This window comes from Nyctibius grandis, chromosome 4, assembly GCF_013368605.1.
Source record: "Nyctibius grandis isolate bNycGra1 chromosome 4, bNycGra1.pri, whole genome shotgun sequence".
NCBI lineage: Eukaryota > Metazoa > Chordata > Aves > Nyctibiiformes > Nyctibiidae > Nyctibius > Nyctibius grandis.
The window spans coordinates 8,048,062-8,071,469 of record NC_090661.1 but is presented as its reverse complement, the minus strand read 5'-3'; the positions used below and the strand labels follow the sequence as shown (position 1 = coordinate 8,071,469).

The following is a 23,408-nucleotide window of genomic DNA, read 5'->3' as shown; positions in this document are numbered from 1 at the left end:
TCCATATTAGGAAAAAAATCAGTCTTTTCTACTCTGCTCTAATTTCTGGTTCTCCTCTGATTTCCTGTCAAAATTTTTCTAACACCCAGAGACACGTCCTCCCATTTTTATTTTGTCAGTTTCTAAATAAATTAAAAACCTCACAAAATTTATGTAATAAAATGATTTAAATTCTCAGTCCTTACACTGCATTAAGTAAAGAAAAGTCAAAGAATGAAAAATTTTCTTAGAATGGCTTCAACTTTTCTACATAGTACATATAAACAATCTCAAAATTTAAAGGGAAAATGAGACTCATGTTAAAGATCTACAATGAGATCCAACTAGCACCTGTATAAATAGCTCTTGAATTCCACGGGCTTTGCATATTTGCATTTGTATTCTGACCAATACATTAACATAATCTTGTTATTGATTTATATATTGAATTAAAAATAAGGTATTTTAAGACTATGTCTCTTTTTCAAAAAGACATTAGACCTGTATTTTGGTAGAGGGCTATATTTGACTTCTGTACCTTTACATTCTGGTAATCTAACCCCATCACTGATTTTAATTTAAAACATTTAATTAAGAGCTAATACACTGAATCCTAAAATGGGTTTCATTACCTAAAAAACTACTACAAACAACTGCTAGCACTGGGACAAAACCCAGTTTAAACGGTGAGTTGCATGCATTTCGTATGACAGCACAGAATTTAAAGATGAATTCAGATATTCCCCCAAGTCTAGGTAAAACTGTAATTGTAGGCAACAATTTCTGTTGTTACCAACAGGTGAGTCCAGTAATCCTGACACTTCATTTGAAAGAAGGTCTCAATAAAAAACAGCAAGCAAGCAAGTTCATGCAAAGAAATATGAACCTTATGAACTTGAAGCAAATTTTGGTACGTGAATTTTCAAAAAAAGTTCAAAAATTGCTTGTGCCTTTTTTCGTTACGGTTACATTCTGTCATAAAGCTGAAGTAAGTTTAGTACTATAAAGTAGGCAGCCACATTGGACTATAATGAAACACTGGCTGGATATTCAATAGATTAAATAAATCTTGCTATTTTCTGAGAGATTATCACACAATGATGTGGTAATGACTTCACAATATACAAATATTTACCACTTGTCATTACTACTTAATCTTCAAAGGATTTTAAATTGAGAAGATAAATTATTAATATTAAGAAACATGGCTTAAATATTTATCACCAGTTGTTAATAATTACTGCTCAGAAAATCACAGAACTACCCATACATTTTAGTTCAGTAAAAGAAGTTAGGTATTAGGCCCTTGTGCTAGTTTTGTAGAGAGATACAGTTTGTGCACTTTTTCATTATTCACAAATCCTGAAAATAAAAGATTAATATCCGCTCTGCCAAAAAGGGTTACATCAGTAATTAACAAAGACTGTAAGGTATAAAATACTATACTTATTCTGACTCCAAGTTGATAAGCACTGTTCTCAGTGCTTGCACACTCCAAAGCTACTAATTGAACTTTGAATTTTGGCTCTAAAAATGAATGTACACTCAGATCACTGGAATATAAGATGAGCAACCGTACATTAACAAATTTTGGTATGTAGATGTCTGTATCAATGTCACCAGAAAACTGAATACAAGCATGATGTCTTTGCTGGAAGACAGATACCCTAGAAATACACTTAAAGGATTTTCTACAAACTACAATGCCTTCAGTGAAGAGACATACACATTTAGGGATTCTTACTGATTAGGCATCTTCTTTTACCTTTGAAGAAACTTACTATAAGAGAACTTAAGTATAAATATTTGTTCATATGGCTGAAATCACAGAAGCATTGATTTTGGTTGGTCTGTTTATACGTACACTGTATTACATTAGCTACTTTCAAGCAATGAATAGTATCTTTGAATAATTTTATACAAGTTACAGAAGCAAAGAAAGGACATGTAGCGCAGACGTGAGCAGGTAATTAGATGCAACGTACTCATACAAATGTGAAGGGAATAACAAAGCATCTGTTGGCCAATATGTTACACAATGTATTAATTCCAGATTTTGGTTGTTCTCTTAGAGTTGCTTTTAAAAATGTTTGTCCTGATCATCTATATACACTCAAGAGTGTTTCAACTGTGAAACTAGTTAGAACTAGTATTTTTGTTTCTTAAAAACTCAAAACATTTGAGCTACAATTTCCTTATCTTACACCTAAAACACTGTCACTGCTACGGGAACTCTGCAATGTTATTATCAAATATATCAGATGAAGGTGGATGATAGTATCCAATTAAAAATTTTTGGATAAATTTTCAGGAAAAATATCAGCCAGGAAACAAAATCTAAATATCACACACACAAAAACCACCAACTTTGGATCTTCACTGAAGATGGATGGCCTGGACTTGTCTATTACTTGAGCTATAAAAGAATCTAACGCCAGCAAACTTTGGCACCCTACAAAATAAAAAGTATGTCTGTATTGCCATTGGAGGGAAGACCTAAAGGCCAACAGTGAAAAGAGTGATGACTCAATATAGATAAAACAAGCAAGTCAATAACAGTTGCTGCTGAGGCCTACAAAAAATGAAAGTGAGAACAAAGACTATGTAGTTTAAATCAAACTTTCCATCTGTTGATCTCCGAGCACTTTACAAAAGACAGGCAAGTGCTGCATTCCTCATTTACAAGTCATGTAACCAGCACAAAGATATCATGTGAGTTGTCCAAAGTCACAAGCCAGCCAAGTGAGTTGGGAACCGAACCCAGCTTTTTGTTGAAGCGCTGTCTACCCCCCTCTATTTGAGCCTTGGTTTAGAAGGCTCCATCTATGGCTTTGGGGTACCAGGAAAATACTTGGTGGTATCATGAAGATGATGTGGGAGTCAAAGCCCAGAAAGCCGGGTGTTGAAAATCCCATTATTATCTGGCTGAAAGAGGTGACAGATGTACAGGGTATTAAAGGGTGACACTTTTTGAGCTGAATCCCTGTTCAGTGCTTTTCTCCTCTGACTATTTCCTTAGCATTCAGTAGCTGAAAGCACAGGCTGCATGTGACTATGAATGGTTCTGGGGTGCAGGGCTCTTGCATGAGTCCTGCTGCAGTGGCCAGATGAAATAAGCCTGAAATAATTCCCTTCTCCAGTGAAGGGAGAGGAGCTGGGAAGAAATCAGTACAAGATCTGGGCTGAGTTGAGGCCAGTATCTCGCCTGAATGCTATCTGGTCCTTATTAATGAGATTGTCTCGTTGCTATAAAAGCATATATATGGAAAACTGTATGCTATTATTTGTCTTCAATTATTGCAAAAATGTAACAACCATTTGAACAGATTTGTTTACAAAATTAAACACAAAATATTCAATGCTACAGGTTGGTCACAGTTTAGTATGAAACACAGATGCAAAAGTAGTCTGAAAGAATGAGAGTCATATTAAAAAAGAGCCATAACAAAACTGCTGAGATTAATGTATTTGAGACCAACTAGCTTAACTAAAATCCTGTGACTGCACTGGGAATTATTTATTATAAGAAAAAGGTTTGGGAGTTCCCTTTGTTGCCATTTTGCCTGAAAAAAATGTCATTGCAGTTTGCTTACCAATTCAGAAAGGCTAACTATTGCTGCAACTTTAATTCTTTAAACAGTGAATCACATTTTATCCACAGGTCACCAAAGAGATCCTCCACTATTATTTCAATTAATAGTACACAAATATCAAAAGGAACATCTAACTGATGTTGGTAATCAAGTGGCAAGATTCTGAAATATAAAATCATTTAAAACACTAATCCCTTATTCAGTCTAAAATTATAGGCTGTCATCAGGAGCAGGCTGGCAAAGCTAGGTCCAGATGGGAAGCTGGCTGGGCAATAAGAAGAGGTAGGGTGGAAATGATGGGTAGGCTGGAAGCGATGGGAACCTAAGGAAAGACATGACTGCTCCCTCTGCTGGCAAGGCTCTCCCCTGCTTTAATTTTTAACTAATGAGTAGGCATTTCTTTAATTATTTAGGATCTAGCCAATAAATAATGCAGAATGTTCCTTCCTCAGTCTGTTGCTGTGTGTTTGCACATTTTTGAACTTATGGTGCCCTATTTCACTAGAATAATTTGCCATAGAATTAAGGCTCAGATGGATATCTAATGGTGGAGTTACTGGCTTTATCTTTTAATTGTTCATAAAATGAAAGGCAAGATTAAGCTATTTAACCTTCGAAGTATTCTATTTTACAACGTCCACACATTTTATATTTAATTTACATATTTCATAATATTACAATAAATTGCTCATCATTATAACAAGAACCCTTTTATGTAGCAGTAAGATACTATAAAAATGAAACATTCTGCAACACAAACATACTAAATTACACATTATACCAAAAAAGTGCCATGCTTCCATGAGTAAATTCATGACCAGAGAATTCAGCGATAATGTTTGTATTAAAACTTAATTAAAAGATGAAGATAAGTCATTCATTACTTGATTTGTGATATAAATTAATAGCTGCAGCAAGAACATTTAGAAAAAAATCTGTTCTAGGATTTTGGCCTACAACCAGAAGCTCCCAGAACAGGAGGGATCAGCTTTTTTTGCCCACTGTTCTCATCTGAATCCTGGCTGAAAAGCTACTCCAGCTCCCAGCTTTCCAGAAGGCTCCATCCCAGGAATCCTCGCCTGCCATTTGGTTTGCTGATTTTAATCTCACAGGACTTTCTTACAGTGGCTCCACTATGCTGAACTGGCACTTGCTCCTAGAAGTGAGTTATTATTAAACTTGTAGGTCAATTGTGGCACTAACAACTCTTTGGAAGCTTTCAGCCACGGTGTACAATTTGCTGGTCTAATTAAATATTAATTCTAAGTGTTACATTCTGTGGCTAAGAGCTTTTATTTTCCATCATCAGTCTGGAAGAGAAAGAGGTTACAAGGCTAATTTAATCTTTTTTTTTTTTTCCTAGCATTAAAGCTTAACTACACAGGCACAAAAACATCATTAAAGATGCAGTATTCCTTTTTATTATGATTATATTGTAATTAATAGAGCAGGTCTAAACAAAAAGACATAAAATTAGATTCTGAAATTTCAAGGTTTTAAACACCACCAAAAGTTCATATAAAAATGTTTCTAAGCAAACACTGCACAGAAATTCAATATTCAGTTATTTGAAAATCATTTAAGATGGGAAATACGTATGCAATAATTTAAATATAATATAGTTTTACACAAAATTATTTTTCTTTGTTCTGAAATACAACAGACAACAGATAAAACCCATATTTAATGCTAGATTCACAGGGCATTTTTTTCAAGAGCTTGTACTTCTACTTATGTGAAAAAAATAGCATTGATTCAGAAAAACAATACTATTTCCACTTTCTAACAGAATTACTTGCCTAAAGCTGATAACTACTTTCTCCTGCATCATTTAAAGTCACTCTTCTGATTTTTACTTATCAGTGTCCAAATGGGCTCAATACATGAGCCTTTTCCCTTCTGCTTCCATAACAGTTGTGTCCATGTCTGGACACTGGGCATTATATTAACTACTTAGTCCAGTAGCCAAAAGATTCCATATGCTTGAACAGATGACTATCTTCATACTGTGATGGGATATTTAACTGTTTAGGTCTAATATTGAAGCTGAAAGATTTAGTTCTAAATCTTACCTAATTTTTTAAAGTTTTCATAGGTCTATTTTCAGATTATATAGATAAAATGTAAAATAAAATTGTAATGTTGCATATACTCATTAACTTTTAAAGTTTAACATAATCATTTTGGAAAAGTGATTTTTTTGATTAAAAGACAACGTGTTGATGAGATGGTGATAAGCATGCGTATAAAGTGTCCTTCTAAAGTAAAATTCATTAAAATGAGAAGGCTGTTTCTGGCATGCAATTTTAACGTACAGTGTGACTGTTCGTCATAATACGGCTAAGTTAGTTAAAAGACAATTAACACGTAGGTACAAAGACATGCTTCAGACGTATATTGTATTTGTTTTTGAAATGGGTAGTTGTTACCAAATCAGAAGAGGTAGAGCTAGAATACAGCCTGGTGGCAACGACAAACTTATTTTATGAAACAACAAAATATTTCTATTTCTTCTGCAACCTGATTAGCAAATGCTATCAACAATAATAGAAATTGAAACAAAATTACTTACTGTCACAGAATTTAAATTTTGAATTGTATACTTCCCTGAGCTTCCTACTCGATCATAATTTTAAAGATGCTTTTATGAATGTCTAGAATATCCAAACCACAATATTCATATCTGAAAACTATGTGGGTAACCCAAGAATACCTGTCATAAACTCATGACTCTCAATATTTCCCTGTACAGTTGTTAAACTGTATTTCTCACATACAACAAAAAGCAACAAGCAACATTAAAAAGCAAGTAAAAAAAACCCAATATAGAAAAATATAATGACCATTTCATCTTCATAGTTTCTATTTTGCAGGGAATTTCAAAAGCTTAACTATGGTATAGAAACTACATGACATTTGATCGCAATACAAATTTGTGTGCAGCAGCTACATCATCAAATACATTTGAGGGTTATTCAGCATTTTACACTTGTGAACTCTCAGAAGTTAGACTTCTAAGGCAGGCAATCACTCTTAGCTCTTGTCATAGGAATAAAGATTTCAAACTGTGAGAAATTCACAAGCTATAGGAGTTCACATCTTATAATCCTATATTAGCAATGGATTCTAAAGCACTCTATTGCTTGACTTCAAGTTTAGCTGCTAAATTACTCAGTGTGAACACAAAAGGCTATGGATGTGAAGAGGTTTGTTTCTGAATTTTTCTACACTGAAACATACAGTAACTTATGCACTTCAGTGAATTCAAAGCATCAAAACATTAATATTGTAGGAAATTAATTTTTTAACATACTGGATGAAATAATGAAAATACCTTGCTAAACAGAACCTCAGACTCTGAGGACAGGTTCTGTAACAAGACTTATTCATACTGACTTTTCATTAGTCAATTAATTTCCCTTGGTACATGCTGACTAATATGGTTGTTAGTCCTTACCAGTAATACAGCTTCACGTTCAAAATAAAAGACGGCTTTAATAAAACTGTTATGCTTTCTCCCAGTGAAAATAATGATCTACTCAAAAAAATATTGCTTAAGTGATACAAAATTAGGAAGAACAGGAACAGAATTACAAACCTTATTTAGTATTTTGGGGAAACGATGTTGTTGGATTTACCAATGATTTCTAGTAATTAAAGAAAAAGAAGAAAATACAATAGGAAAATATTTTAAATTCTAATTTAGGGCTTTTGCAAGTATAAAACAGTGACATTAAAGTCCTTTAAGTCACACGCTGGAGCACAAAATTTTTTTTTTTAAATTAGGGACTAAACCACACAGATTATCAAGATATAGAAAAAGACTCCTTACTTATTTTTATAATATTCCTTAAATTTGGAAAGTGTAACAACAAATGAAATCCCTTTTCAGTCAATCAATGGTAGATTTTAAAAATGGAAGCAATTTTCACTTTTCAAACGCACCATCTGATTTAATAGGCACAATGCATTTTCAAGAAGCAGAAGAAATACTTGAAAAATAACCTTCCATCAACTATTTTAATCATACTCATAAGTATCTCAATATTTATTACCTGACAGACAGTGTAGGATAAGAGTATGTTCAATCGGTAGAAAATATCAATCAAGTAAAACTTGTCACACATCACCTGAATAAAATTCATAACTGGATAAGTTTTTAGTGTCATTTTCCTGAAATACTCTTCCAGAATAATGTATTCCTGTTTTTGTGGTTGAGAAAAGAGAATTTTCTTTTTTCTTTATGCACTATTTGCACTAGAAGTTTCATCAATAAAACACAAAGCATCTGTGTTCTTTAGTGGACTACAATTTCTTTAAATTATTCTGAAAAAACTCTGTACACAACCAGATCTTTTTGTAAATTTGTGTCTTTTACCCAAACATAGCCTTACAGCAGACTGTGAAGACATTCAGTGTCCCATCAAACTGGGTGAATGAGCATCATATTTGGATAAATGCAATTCAAAGTTTTTAAATCCACGACAATGAATAGCTGGAATAATGAAAGAGCCACGTTGGTAGATGCGTACTACAGAGGGAAAAGCATCAAGAACAAAATCACTGTTTAATGTTCAGCAGTTGTCAAAGAGACAAAGAAGACATTAGTATGTGGGAAAAGTGAGCAAACAATAATGGCATTACTGTATCTCGTTACTGTAACAAGGTGAAATATGATTAAAAGAAACGTGACTTTAAAAACAGATTAAGGAGGCAGCATTAGAAAAAATACAAAACAATCAGAATATAGAAAAGATAAAATAGTGAGCCTCATCTTATTGTCTCATCAGCCAAGAATAAAGATACAATTTATGAAAAATAAAGGCAAAACTAAACTTTCTGAAAAAGAAAGAAACCAGGTAGACTAAATTTGTGGAACTCCCTGGCACAGTACAACATGGAAAGTATTTGGCAAAATATATAAAAGAAACCAATCTCAAACTATATATATATTCCATATATATATATATATGCGTTATTCATATACTACATATAAAAAAATATAATTACTCTGGGTTGGAAAGACATTGTCCCTGTTGAACATCAGTACTACCAATTGTAAGTCTTATTTCTTCTTCACTGGAATAACTAGCACTGGGGGCCGACAGAGACAAGATATGGTATGAGTCACTACTAAAATCTATTTTTTCAAGACAAAGCAGATAAAAATGAAACTATTTTTCTGTATATGCAGACAAAACCTTGATTAAAATGTGATTTTGAACTTGTATTTACCTTCATGAAAATTATTCATCTGAAGAATTTACTTGCAGACCACATAATTAATACAGTTGGGAGGTAAAAGATAACATAGAAAATACAGAAACAGTAGCTCAGGGAATAAATGTGGAATTTACTACACCTTCAGAAAAATAGTGTGCATTTTCTACACCTTCAGTGTACTGACTTTCGGATTCAACAGAGAAAGCATATGCTAGAACTTACTTCGATCAAATTAAATATATATACAGAAATGCACTTGGAAAAATAAATCCTTTTCTTATTCTCTTGGAAAGAAAAGATATTTTCTTTACTTTTTTAATCCAGTAAGAAACCTCAGCACCAGAATGGTGAGTAGCTGGGTTGTGAGAATGTGAGCAGCTGCTGTTATTATAACTAAAGGTCTGTCTACGGCTTGAGCCTGAGAGACCACATGTTCGGCTGTCCTCTCATCTTGCCATCCTCACCAATTAACTATTAACATGGAGGGCTGTACACATGCTCTCAGGGGCTCTTTAACAGGCTTCTTGGAGAGTGGAACAACTACACAGCAGGGCTCTGGGAACTGAGTAATGTGGGGTATAAGGAACCCTCAGCAGCTTTGCTCCTCCTAATGACAGTTTTCTCCATAGTTCAGTGCTTAAAGAAGGATACATGAAGTTTAACAATTTCAAAAAAAAATTAATGTTCTCATTTGTTTAACGCTGCTAAGCAAAGATTCTGGAAATAATGTTGCTGCTTTTTTAAAATTCAGAATATTCTAGCACTTACTGTAAAACAATTCTATTAAAATTCAAAAATCAGTTATTTAAAAAATGAGATATAATTTCAATCCTCATTCCATAGGAACTGATTTATATGGGATTTATAAACACAAAACCACACTCAACCTCCCAGGTAAGTTTGCAGCAAACAAAACACTTTGTCCTTCAGTTTGTTGCTTAGAGGTGCTTCTGGACTACTCTAAAATATGATCATAGCTTTTATTGACATAATATATAAAAAAAGAGTACAACGAAGCTGATTGTGTGTCCCAATTACAGACAGGTAATTCCAATGTCCAAAAAGAGGGATGCTAGGTTTACATTCACAAATTCTATTCATGGCATTAAATTTTACTGTCAATCTTTTTGAAGGCAAACTGCCACCTAATATTTAAAAATACCTAAGTAAGGAGATGGACGTTTGCACTGCAAGAGGAATATTCATACGCTTTCAATTGTAATAGTAAAACTTGAAAATCAAATTTCTTTCTTTATTCTCAAAGTAGTAAGTGCATCAGGTATCTAGACAAGTAACATTTGCAGGTATTCAAACACCTTTACAAAATGCAATACATAAATGAGAGTCATGTATTTACCTAAGATAGGAATTAAACTAACAATAAACTCATCTACTATGAAAACATTTTGCATAATGAGGTTTTATCCAGTACTTTTTTACTATAATCAAATCGAAGTAATATCTAAAATTACAGGTTCTCAGTTCATTGTGAATAATAATTTTGCTTTTGTAAGTTACATTACCACTTGCAGGAAAAAAGACTTTCTACATTTTTCCTTTTGCTAAAAAAGTTTATTTCCAGAAGATACATTTAAGTCTCCCTATAGTCTCAGGGAAGGTGCTGTTAGCAGCTTCTGATTTTGCGGCTGGGAAAACTACTCCGATACCATAACTGGTTTGCTCCTGGTCCCAGTACAAGGGCATGTTAGAATTAAAGAGTAAACCTGTATCTTTCAATTCCTGGCTTTAAAAACAAGATCACAGATCATCACAATGCGCATGACAGACAAAGACGGTGGACTGAAATGTCTTGTACTGAAACTCTAACCAGCGTTCTGAAGGCAGGGAAAAGCACGTAGGGATGTTGTAAGAAAAAAATTAAAAAAGATATTACTAGCAGGATTCTCTTTGCTTTTTTACAGTTTCTGAAATTTTGATAGTTTTTCAAAAAAAAGACTGAGACCCACAGAAAGCATAACTGTATCTAAGATGGTTTTATGCTTAGGTCTGTAGATTTTGCAGTACGACTGTCCCACAAAAAATACAGAAACAGTACTCTTGAACAACAAGAGTTTACAAAATGCTCAAAATTGCATTTATTTTCTTACCATAAACTTCAAATATTTGCTAACTGATGTGTCATCTATGAAATATAGCAAAGACAGCATTCCTACCTGGATAAGGTGAGCGGGCACTGTGATGATGCAGGCTGACAAAGACTTTCTGAGGAGGCCACGGAGAACATACAGAAATTTTGTAAGGCTATGAATGTCTTCGGGAGTATCACTGCTACAAATGTCATCACCCCACAACAGGGAACCCAGACTCTGAATTCCTATCCGCAAAATAGTCTTTTGCTTTTTCTATTGAAAAAAAGAAAACCCCACTTGTAACTTTTTAAACATTAAGAGGAAAATGTCATGTAATGTATTTAAAAAATAATAGAATTCATAATAATTATGAATTATGCAATCACAGTTTAATCTCAGATGATCTTATAAAAATTACAAATGGAATGGCATTTTTTTATTGTCTGGATATCATGCTATGTCAAATAAGCAAGTACAAGTGTAAGAGAGAGCAAGGAAATACCAAAAACTACTAATTTGTGTTTTTTAACCAACTAAATGTAAGTATATTCTGACACAAAATCCCATAATACTATGATTTTTCCTGTCCTTTCTCTCCTCCATCACTGCCTTAAAAAACATGCAACAGCATTTTTTTCTCCCAGCTCTAAACTGGTCTGCTGGAAGGGCCTGAGAGTAACCAAACACAACTTTTCTCTCTGTTTTCAACTTTCTGCTGTGTTACTTTCATAACCTCACTATTCTGTTTGCTTCAGTTTCACTTTTTCTGCTAGTTCTAAACGAACAAGGTGAGTGGCCTACCTCACCAACGCACGGCCCTTTCACTATTGTAGAAGTCTCTGTAAGTATCTACATTCCTGTCAACTCCTTCCAACTAACGAAGGAAGTTTTACCCACAGCTATGGAGAAACAGAGTCTGATGGAGACATGAGCAGATTGTCTCGTAAGGACTACACCTTTCTGAAAGTCCTCGACATGAGTGTTTCTGGATCTGCTTTAGTTAGCTACTGGGTACTAGAATCTAAGCTGTTTTGACGTGTAAAATCCTGAACAGCCTCATGTGTTACCTACCTAAAGACTGTTTGCTGCCCTGCAGTATGCTGGCAGAAGAGCATCCAAGAAAGGCAGTGGCTAAGATAAAGCCCCTTTTCTGAACGGGCAGATTATGAAGCCATAGTTGTAATTTGTGTATGCAAAGCAAAATGTCATCTCTCATGATGACAAATCTTATTTCTGCTTATTTGATGTAACTTTTCCTGGTGCACTTTGAGAAGGATTTTAGGTATATTTGCTATCAACAGCCGAGAGAGAGAAAATAAGCACCCTTGTTGAAAGACTTCCTGTACAATGTGATTAAAGATACATTTCTAGAGTTCAGGGTTCATACTTAGAGGCCAGCTTCTTTTTTTATATATATATATATATATATATATATATATATATAAATACAAAAAATACTAGTTTAGATAAAGTAAAGCTTCCAGGTACTTTTCATTACAGCAAAGTGCTTTGATAAACTCTAGATATTCACTTCCACCAGCTGGAATGAACAGTAACTAAAAACCACAAAACATTGCACAGCTTCTCTGGAAATCCAGAGGAAAGATTTTGACAAGACAAGAGGCTACTCTTCTAAATCCTTTCTTCTCCATATTGGGTAGACAGAGCCTGAGTTGTGAAACACAGTTGGTACCACATGGCTCTGTATTTATCCAATTCTCATGCTTACACAGTGAGCTGATCTGCCAATTCGCTTACAATCTTTGTGAAAGCGATCTATGTTTTAACTCTGGTGGATTCTTCAGTCTTGGGCTTTGCAGGCTTTTAGGCTTTACTTATGTAAAGTTAACTTTTTACATTACCGTATGAAGATCAGGACAATATTACAGGATAATACGACACAATCTGACTTCTCTGTATGATATTTGTTAGGCCCAGATGTTCACAGTTTTAAAAAGAAGAGGAAAAAAAGAAGCTGGCCTAATATTCTTTAGTGACTTCTAATCAGAACAGATTCACACATTTCTTGATGTGTGTTTAAGCAGTAGCACAAAATCAGGCATTTAAGAAAACTATTTTATCCAAATATAACGGATATTGACCATGCAGAGAAAATGTTCTGGTACTTCAAAATTTCAGAGCAAACATACATAAAACTTACACAAACTTTTTTAATGGGAAAAATACTTTTTCTTATTAAGAACATCCATAAGAACAACATACAAACAGAGAAAAAACTGTATCAGAATATCTGTGCTCTTATTGGATAAAGGATGACAGATGCTTGTTTCACAATATTAAATCATAAGAGTTGTAAAAGGTAAAGCTATTCAAACATCAGATAATATCAGATGTATTTATTTTGGCCAGTAACAGAATTTCTACCAGAATTTCTACCAGTATAATTCTGTGAGGCCCACAAGGCCCTGACAAATGGCTTATTCCATAACTGAAATATAAGAAAAGCATAAGTGTAATATTCTATAACAACAAGGCTGCACTGAAGAGTAGAATAACATTTTTTTAGATATACTACTAGATCTCTTATATTCTCACTAGTTTAGAAGTTTGGATTTTTTTTTTTTTAACCTTTTTCCTGTAATTTTTCTAAGAATGTTTGCTTCGGCAGCAAGAATTCTGATTACGAAGAATTAAAGAACCCAACTCCAAGCAAACAAAAAACCAACCCCCAAAACTTTAATACCCTGAAAGTCACCCAACTTGAGCTCCAAAGTATACCAAAGAAATGTTATGGAAATGTAGTTGCCTATGAAAGTTCTATTGTCAAACATGAAACACCCAAAATATTCTGAAACAAACAAGTGCTATTCTGTATGACTTAAAACCATGCTCAATCTACACAGGATTCATACTTAATGTTCAGCAGCAAGAGTTACTAGGAGGTCTTAGAAAGGATGTAAAACTGATGCTCATATTTCTAGGTTATAGGTCATTCAGACCAAATAGATCTTGGCAAAGATATTCCAGTCAGTGTGAACAAACAGGTAATTGCTTTGGTTAACTTCAACCAAAGTTTTCTGTAGCCTAATACCTCAAACAGGAATTATTGTCCTAAGGCCCACAAAGTCATGTAGACAGTCAAGAAATTTTAATCTATGATGGCCAACAGCAGATGGTTCTATAGAACTAATGTTAACTAATCATACTAGGTCCTAGAGATGCCTGACCATTTTATCAGATGTCCACTAAGCCTCTAACAGTACTTTTCACTAATTTTCCTAACTGTGTCAAACCTCTGACAGCTGGGGTGAGTCACATTCTGCTCACTTTTCTCCAGACTCCTCTTCAACTACTGGTAAAAAGGAATGGTAAGTCTCATTGGCATGTTGATGTGAAAGTAGCCAAAAATATCTGAAACCTTTACCAGTCAGGTTAAACTTTTCCTTTGAATCCAGATCCAACAAGCAGCACATTTCTAGAGCTCCACAGTCTAGAGATTTTGGAAGGATTATACTTCACAGTACAAAAAAAAATGAAGTATTAATGGCATCAGCTTTTGTCATTCACATACAGTGATTAATGGATCTACTTAAAGTCAGTAAGTAAATCTCTTGAAAGTTCAGTACCTCCCTGCCACATTTTGGCCCTTGCGGTTCTTTCCAAACTTCATGAAAGCCACGGCCAATAGGACCTACCCAAAGGGGAGAGGATTATTTGCGGGGGGGAAGAGCATACATGCACAAACTTCTCAGAAGCTTGTGTTATTATATACAGGGAAGGACACAGGTCTGGAAGAATACAAGCTGGTCCTTACTCTACAGCCTTCATACCTGGCTACTTAAAAAGTACTTCTGAAGGCTCAGTAAACAGAAGGGGGTACGGAGTAGCAGAGAGGTGCATTTCTCACAGATTTGGAAGATAAAAAGATACAAGGTGTGTTCTGGGCTATAACTACATTCAACTCTGGACATATTTCTAAGGAGTGTGTATTATACACTGCTTCTAAATGTACAAAATTTGAGTGTACAAAGAAAGACGATGCATGGGGAAAAAAGGAATCTTAAAAGAAAGTAACAGAAACCGCTCCAGGAAATCATATGAATTATCTCCCTTGAAACAGAAACAACTATGTAAGTGCTAATGGCTTTCTAGACAGATAAACTGGCCTTAAAAAGGACTGTCTTTTCTAACTTTTAAAGTTTCACCTCAGAAACTTATGTCATTTAGGAATGTATACTTTTAAATTCATCTGAGTTAAAGTTCTGGTTTTGCTTTATTGACATTAGTAAGATATTTTGAAACAATGAACAAGTCAGAAAATAATTATCCACGATGTTTAATTTTTCCCCACTTGCAAGCAAAAACGACCAAAATATTGGCTCTGACCAACCTGCATTTTCTTTTACTCATAAAAAAAAAATCAGGAATACGCAGAGAAAAATAAGAAACACCAGCCTAATCTCCTCAGTAGGAGGTTGTTTGCTGGCTGAAGGTTGGCAGGGTGTTTGTTTCACTCAGTGCTGCTCTTTGCATTCGGCAAGCTCTCGGGCTTCCCCAGGACCTGTCACTGTGCGGGAGGAGCATCTCTGCGCACCGTGCTGTTCGGGTAGGATGACATGCCTGCTGCCATGGCTACCACAGCGAGTGGGGAGAGGTGCCTGTCAGGGACCAATTTACTTCTCCAGACTGGCACTGCCACCAAAGGGGAGGCAAGCTCTCCCATAAATCTCAGCAGAGACTAAACACTGAGCACAAATAACCTGAATTTACACACAAGTGTTCTGTGCAGGTAACATTTCTAAAACATACTGTTAGACATTAAAACAACCATTCCAACATTATCTTCCCTGCAAAAATGATTTCTAAGATATTCAACTGGTAATAGTACAGAGTCTTGTATTATATTCTTTGAGGCTCTCCAGCACCTATACTAATTAACTTCTACTGTAGTAACATTTCTATTGTACACCAATAATTATCTATCAATTACACATCAATATAAATAATTTTATTTCCATCAACTCCAAAGGACTCACATTTTACTGAATATGACAAAGAAAAACAGATAGGGCACTGCTCAAATTAGAAAAGGGCTTTCAGCCTACGTTGTTATGCTTAAAATCTTTTTGATTACCCACAGTATGATTTATGAACAGTATAGAGATCTTTAGAAGTCTGGTAAGCTGTTTTCATTTTTAAGTTGAAACAGCATTCTTATTTCTTTACTTGTGTTTCAATGCTTGCTACATAAAGATGCACACCATTTATTCATTAAAAAATTAACTCCACTCCAGTTAAAACAACATTGAAAAAATCTGGAAGTTAAAGAATAAATGTTCAGTCTCAAGAGTCTTGAACACATTATTGCTAAAGCAATAGTTTGAGAAAAAATACTGCACGGGAAAATGTGTTTTCCTTAATTACATTCTATTTGGCAATCCATTTATTAGCGAATTGCACAAAATATACATTTTACTAATGTTGGCTTACAGTTCTTTCTCGCATGGTCTGCATATTTGTAACAGCTAAAAACTCCAAATGCACATTAAAATATGAACCACACACTATTTACTTTGCTTGTTTACTTTAGCAATGCTTAGAAACAGCTTGTTCCTTGTTACTTTGTCCAAGACCTTCTTGTGCCACCCTTGAAAATTCAGAAAACAACATTAGTCACAGGAATACAGAAGAGTACAAGGGGTCTTTAGTACCTGGGGATCAGAGCCATCAAACCCTTCCTGGTAAATGATCCTCTGAATGGACTGAAGCAGCCTTGCATAAGCACTGTTCATATTACTGTTGGTAAGAAGAAATAGTTTAGTAACACATTTCAGTACTCTCCTATATGTCTCTACCAGCTGTATTACAAATAAATATAAGCAAACGCAGCTTTCAGTCCAAAAGTGTCCTATAGAAAAAAGTGTCATAGAAGAAAAAGCCCAAATCTCTTTGAATAAAGTTGACATTATAAGCAGTTGTGATTGCTTCATGTTAACTAGTTCAGTGCTCAGACATTTAGTGAAAGCTAAAATCTCTAGGGATTAAGATAACTTAATTATGTCAGGCTCACATATCTAGAAGATTAATGATTTAATGTATTAACTTAATGTTGAAACCATTACAGCACAGTACTAATCTTCTATAACTGACGAAGATCCACCCAATTGTTATTCCAAGTATACCTCATCACTGCCCTGATGACCACAGTTGACTTTCTATTACTGAAAACTTTCATATATACAACTGCTACAACAATCAAAACCAACAAAAACTAAAAGAGACAACATAATTACAATTAAAAAGTTCATGTAGTTAATTTATTTTATTTTTTTTACTATTTTTTTCTGATGCCACAGCAGAGCATAAGATACATTCTGCTACGCTACAGTTCCATTTTGTATCCATACACTACAGGTGTTGTTACTCCTGTATTTGCATGACAGGAGAATTGTGAAGCAGAATTTATGTATCATTTAGAAAATAAAACATAAAATTTAAAAAAAGCAAACCAGTGGCTAAAAATGGGTTTAAGCAGACTTAAAACCAAATAAAAAGTTCAGCAAGTCATCTTTTCAAAGTCTTAGAAGGTCCAGTTCCTACAATATATAATCTCAACATGACATCTAACACGTAAAGTCTGCCTTGCTATACAAAAAGGAGCATCTCAGAAAAGAGAAGAGTAAATTTGCACTTATGAAGTCAATCACTTTCCTAGCATTTAGTTGCAAAAGGAACGGCTGTTAAATGTTATACCTATACTGTCTTGCAAGTATCAGTTTACAGGGTAGGTGGAGGAGAGGAGGGCTTAGCCTCCACACTAGCCAAAACGTCTCCTCTCTCCATGTCTTCACATTATCGCAACACACACACACAATCTTTGTTGCTTACACAGTTCTGCAATTTCTTCCCAGTTTTGCCAGAGCTGGAGAGAACCTGTAGCACTTCACAATAACCAGGAACATTCATGTATCCTTTTGGATATTCCTTTATCCTTTTGGAAAAGACAGAAACCGCTGCCCACCAACATTACAAAGGAGTTTGCAACTATCTTGTAGCCACAGCCAGCAACACAGTATGTGTAATACGAAAAGATAACTGTGGTCTTTGTCACCACAAACTAGAATTTTCAAGTTTGTGTATCTATCACTTATTTTGCTTATGAGTATTACCATGCTATCTATAGGGATGCCAGAGAATATACCACAATCACAATACTTGCCAATTCCTGATTTGTTCCTAACTTGCTTTCAAAAGTTAGTGGACAAAAGAATAAAATACCTAAAGCATTAGCAGATTTAAAGGGTCTCAAAATTAAAACAAACAAATAAAAAGATCTTCAATGAATCCATCAGAAAAAGATTTGCAGCAAAGAAAATAGTGTAATGCATATAGATTTTTTTAAAATGTAAAAATAGGTGCTCTCCTACTTCTTGCTAAAATATTAATGGTTTACTTCAATTTGAACCATGCTATGTAAATAAGGACATGAAAAATATTGTGGAAACACTATCAAAACAAGTTGCATTATCCTTCTGGCAATGTTTGTCATAATATTTAAGGAAGGAAATTATGTATTTCTTATTTTCTAATTTCTAGCCTGTTTTTGGCTGTGTTACTAAACACCATTTAATTCTGATAATGAGTTTAAACAATTTCTTCTTTACTCTTTTTTTTGTTTAGCAATTTAGTAATGGATAAAGCAGGAGCGGGCAAGAAGGTATCCCGGTTACAACAGAGCCTCTGACTTCTCTGTTGATAGTTTCTAAGCAGTTAACAAAGGTTAGGTTATCAAGGCTATGACAAATAGCCTTATTATGTATAAGGAGACCCCATTAGGTGAGACAGTTAAACCTGTTTTATCTAAATTTATCGGTAAATCTAGACTCTAGATAAATTTACTCTTTTTCAAAAGCACATACATTCTTAAGGTAAAACTTATGAGTATTATTGAAGAACTACAGCTTAATTATTTTAGTTCCCTTCGATAATCAAACTTTCTCTTTTGCTAATTGCAACTGAACAAGGATAGAAGTAGAGGGGTAGAAAGTAAGCCTTTTCTGTGATGCACGGAGTTATCACAGAGGATATTTCTGCCTTCCTGTTAAGTACCAGCTTTAGCAATGCAATGAAAAGGACACCAGAATATCCTAGCAACAGAACCAGAACACAGTTGCTGTCACCCCATTAACCTGGCCTAGCATTAGGGCCAGGACATAACTGCCCTTCCCTAACATAAAAAATAATAAGATAAGAAAGAGAAGGTTTATGCCTTCTTTTGGTACCAAACACCCATTCCCATTTACTATTTTCTTTAGGAGAACAGACTTCCCAATCTTTTTTCAGTTAACATTTATCATGGGGCAATGAACTACCCATCTTGAGTGACTATCCAGAAGGGGACCTTGTGATCTAATTTAGCCATCAGGTATCAAAACTCAGAGAGGAGAGCAAACACAGTACTCCTCATCTCCCTCTGTCAAAAAGCAGATACACACACATGCATGCAAAAACACAGGAAAGAAAGCAAAGACTGATGCAAACTTTAAGGTGAACAAATGATGTACATAACCTCCAAATCTGATCTTTAACTGCAAAGTAACAGGCCAGTTGATAACGTAGTTCTGCCTAATCAAAGAATCTTCTTTCTTAGCAAGTCCATAAAGAAGCCAAGTGCTTGTGCAGTCAGGAAAAGAGGGACATATGTATAGATATACATGATTTCTAAAAACGGCCAAGAGTTTCTGGCCCACATAAAGTCTCAACATCTCTGATCCTGTAAGGGAAGCACCGTAATTATCTTGCAATAGACATTAGCTACAATGACAGAGACAGTTCACTCACTGAAGAACAATTTAAATAAAATAGGGTTCTTAAAGTGATGCTAGAGAATTAGAAGCACCAAGCTGATTTGGTCCTTTTTACAAATACACGGTTCTTATGCCACAAAACATTATGACAAAGGACCTTCCTTATTAAAAGATGCAGCACTGTTTTTTCCAAGGATTGTAAAATACATGTTTGTTAGCAATCAGGAAGAAAACTCATCTACACTAAGCAGATAAGCAGGCACTTCTTTATTTCAGCGCTGGGGACGTGGGGGATAGCTCCACCATACATATCCAACCAAACATTAAAATCCATCAGTTTTTATACAGTTTTTCTGTTGAGTCAATTTTACATAAGTTTTTACATAAAAATGCATAGTATGCTCACTGTTAAATTTAACCTTTACAATGATTGGTTCTGTTTATTATAACCTTATCAATATTCTTATTCTAAAACAATCATTGGTTAGCTCTACTCTACTGATTGGAAACTATCCCTGATAATTCAAATCAGGATAGGAAGGGGTAAGAGGGTTTCTGAGCAGCATAACTGGTGTCTGTGATGGTCTCCTTAGTTTCTTAAACAAAATATAGAAAACTCCAGTAACTTCCTGGTGAGGTTTCTCTGGTTCCCTACTTCAAAACCTAACAGTACACCTATGGTTACCTGTTTCAAACCTGACTCTTCTATATGATCAAATCTTGGTTATTTTATCAGAATATTTGCAGTGTGTTCACTATACTCACTGTTTCTGTCAGGAGAGTATAAGCTGTACAGAAAAATGTGGTACATTACTTTTCTTGTGTATTTTCTGCTTTAACTGCATAACCTGTTCTGTGTCATTACATCCCTGAGCAGTAAAAGGAAAGGAGAGCAAAGGATTGTTGTTCTTGTTCCCCACCCCTTCCCAAAGAAAAGAAGGCTGCGGGAAGAGAACTGTTTCAAATTTCAAGGAGGAAAAATGAAACCTAAGGCCTCCAAAGCTAGTCACCCTCTAACTGAAAAAGAAAGGGAAAAGTAAGGCTGGTCAACAAGGTGAATTCTAGGTACATCTAACAAGTTAGAGATCAAGTACGTTCTTTGACGAACATTAATTACATACAAAAGTAGCAGGTCTCTATCAGGAAAACAGAAAAAAAACCCACCCAAAAAGGACAACACTTAGGGAACGCCTCGCTCACATCAGTACATGTGATAAGTTAATAAAAAAAGTGCAATAAAAAAATACACTGAGCTTCTAAAATCTTTCTTTACAATTACTAGCTTGTCATTGCAGAACATACAGCTTATGACCTCAATGTAGAACGTGTCTGTTGGGTTAGGTGCACTTTCTACAACGACTACAGAATTTAAGGTGCCTCTTCAACAGCTGTAGTTACAGGACGATAATTTACTTCAGCCCGAACTTAAACTGTGCTGCGCTCTGCTGCATTACAAATATTTAGAATGGATCATGCTAGCTAAAATAATGTGGGAACATTTTGAGAAGAGGGAAAAGTTTTTCTTTTTTTGCTAATTCTAATTTTCTGCAACTTCTGATACTATAAAGAGGTTTCATCCACCAACAACAATGCCAGTTACTTATGTAAAAGTATATACTAAGCGAAACTATCAGTTTCTACTTCCTCCTCAACCTCTGTATTAGTGAAAAAGCAAAACATTCTTAGATTTAAAAAAAAAAAGACACACCACTGACTCTGGTCTGCACTCCTACACGATTTAAGAGAAAATTTCATTCAGAAAGGTCTTTACTGATACATATCTTGCAAAGTATACCCTTTAGAAATTAACAAAATCTTTCACAAACATCCCATAATACATAGCCTATTAATGTAAATTATTTCAATAATGAACTATCTCCTTTCTTAAAAACCCCTCATTTTTGAAGGATTTGTCAGCTTTTAGTGTTAACACATTTTCTGTCAATCTTCTTTTGATAAATTAAATTGAAAAAAATCATATTTTTTAGAGATTTTCTAAATTTCAAGTAATTTTTGTAACTTTTTTTTAATTCCTTCCAGGCTATCAGTACTTTTTTTGAGATACTGTCAGCCTAATAGATTACAGAGACTTTGCAATGCTATATAGGTAATCAGCATTATGCAGTCAGGTGGGTTTTTTTGGCTATGCATATAAGACCATAATCTGAGAACTTCATGTTTAAGAAATTATATCCTCTAAGTGCAGACATGCTAACTAGCCACATCCGTGCTCCTAGTTCACTGTAACACAGAATAAAAGAGGTTAGCTCAAGCTCTCAGTACGACATTCAGGCAAAGATGAGGTCTAATACAAATTGTTGACTTTGACTGGAAGGGTTAACTGTGACTATCATATTACTTTATTTCAAATCATTGTCTAGTTAATCAAGAGAACAGAAATTTTTACTATTCTATGGTATATTGAAGTTCGCTTTAGAAGCCAGCAGCACTGTATTGATTTTCCAAACAGTAATGCCAACAAAATAATATCCTTTCCCTCTCCCTTTTATAAACTTTCTTTAAGGAAATCATCCTGACAGGATTGTGAGCTTGTTTTCATTCCTTGAAAAAGGAATGTTTCCTTCGGAATTTCATCACAATATTTGTAAAAAATACAGTACAAGCCTGGTGGGTTTCTGTAAAAGCATAAACGTTTTGAGAGCAGTGAAATAATTGGTAACATTCATACTTAGTACTGGATTTAATAGACTGTGACTAATGTGTATCAAAGAATCGCAGAAGATAGGGATGAAAAGGACCTCAAGAGGTCAGGTAGTCTATCTTCTTGCCCCAAGGCAAGATGAACTACATCTAAACCATCTCTGACAGATATTTACCTAACTTGTCCTTAGAAATTTTCAATGATGGAGATTCTACAATACTCCCAACCTGTGTCTGCAAGGCAACTTCTCATGCTAACCATTAGCAAAATATCTCCTTCTTTCCAGCCTGTATTTCTACCGCTACAGTTTACCATAGCCCATTACTGCTTGTCCTACCTTCAGCAGACTAACAGAGTTACTACCCTCTGTACGTCAGTTTTTAACACGCTTCAAGACTCTGCTTCGATTTGTCTAAGGACTTCTACTCTTCTGTCACAGGCCATATATCCCAGTTCTAAATCTATACCCATCTTCACAACCTTCACTAACTGATCCAGAGTTTTCTTGAAGGATGGTGTCAAAAACTGGACAGCCTTATTATGGCTGAGCAGAACAGAAGTACTTTGCATGTCTTCCACATTAAATTCCAGTTTATTACCTCCATGCTTTTTACATTATGCTTTTTGGTAGCATTAATCACACAACACTGCTAATATATTTTCTGTTCAAGATACTTTATAACCCCAGATGTTCTTCTGGAGACCTGCTACACTATTTTATTTGTTCAATTAATTATTCCTACTAGTATGATATTTGGTATGTCTTCACAGAATTCCATATAGTTTATTCCAGATCACTGACCTAAATCTTGAATTCTAATTCTATTATGTTCCTCCTTTGACATAATAACAGACTTTATCAACAGAGAGTATCTCTTTTTTTATTTTAGAGCCTTTTGGCTCTATCCCAGTTGAATACCCACAAGCAAACAAAGGAAACACATACTGGGTGAAATTACCCTAGAAGCTTAAAAATAGATTACATTATTTTTTCTGTTATTTTTCAGAGCACTGATGTTGTCCCACAGATATCCTCACCTTCTCCTCTCCTTAAAGACAAGCAGCATTGCTTTGGCCTTTTTGACTTTGTGGA

At 34.8% G+C, this 23,408-nt stretch overlaps 1 protein-coding gene across 1 annotated transcript in view; it reads right to left on the bottom strand.

Annotated features, from left to right (window-relative positions):
• The window catches only part of ELP4 (elongator acetyltransferase complex subunit 4), a 160,979-nt gene that overhangs the window by 99,346 nt on the left and 38,225 nt on the right, over nucleotides 1–23,408 (bottom strand). The window contains exons 6-7 of the mRNA XM_068399864.1: nucleotides 16,558–16,642; nucleotides 10,970–11,158 (exon numbers count right to left, since the gene is read on the bottom strand). Coding sequence (XP_068255965.1) covers nucleotides 10,970–11,158; nucleotides 16,558–16,642 — 274 coding nt within the window. The remainder of the gene's footprint in view (nucleotides 1–10,969; nucleotides 11,159–16,557; nucleotides 16,643–23,408) is intronic.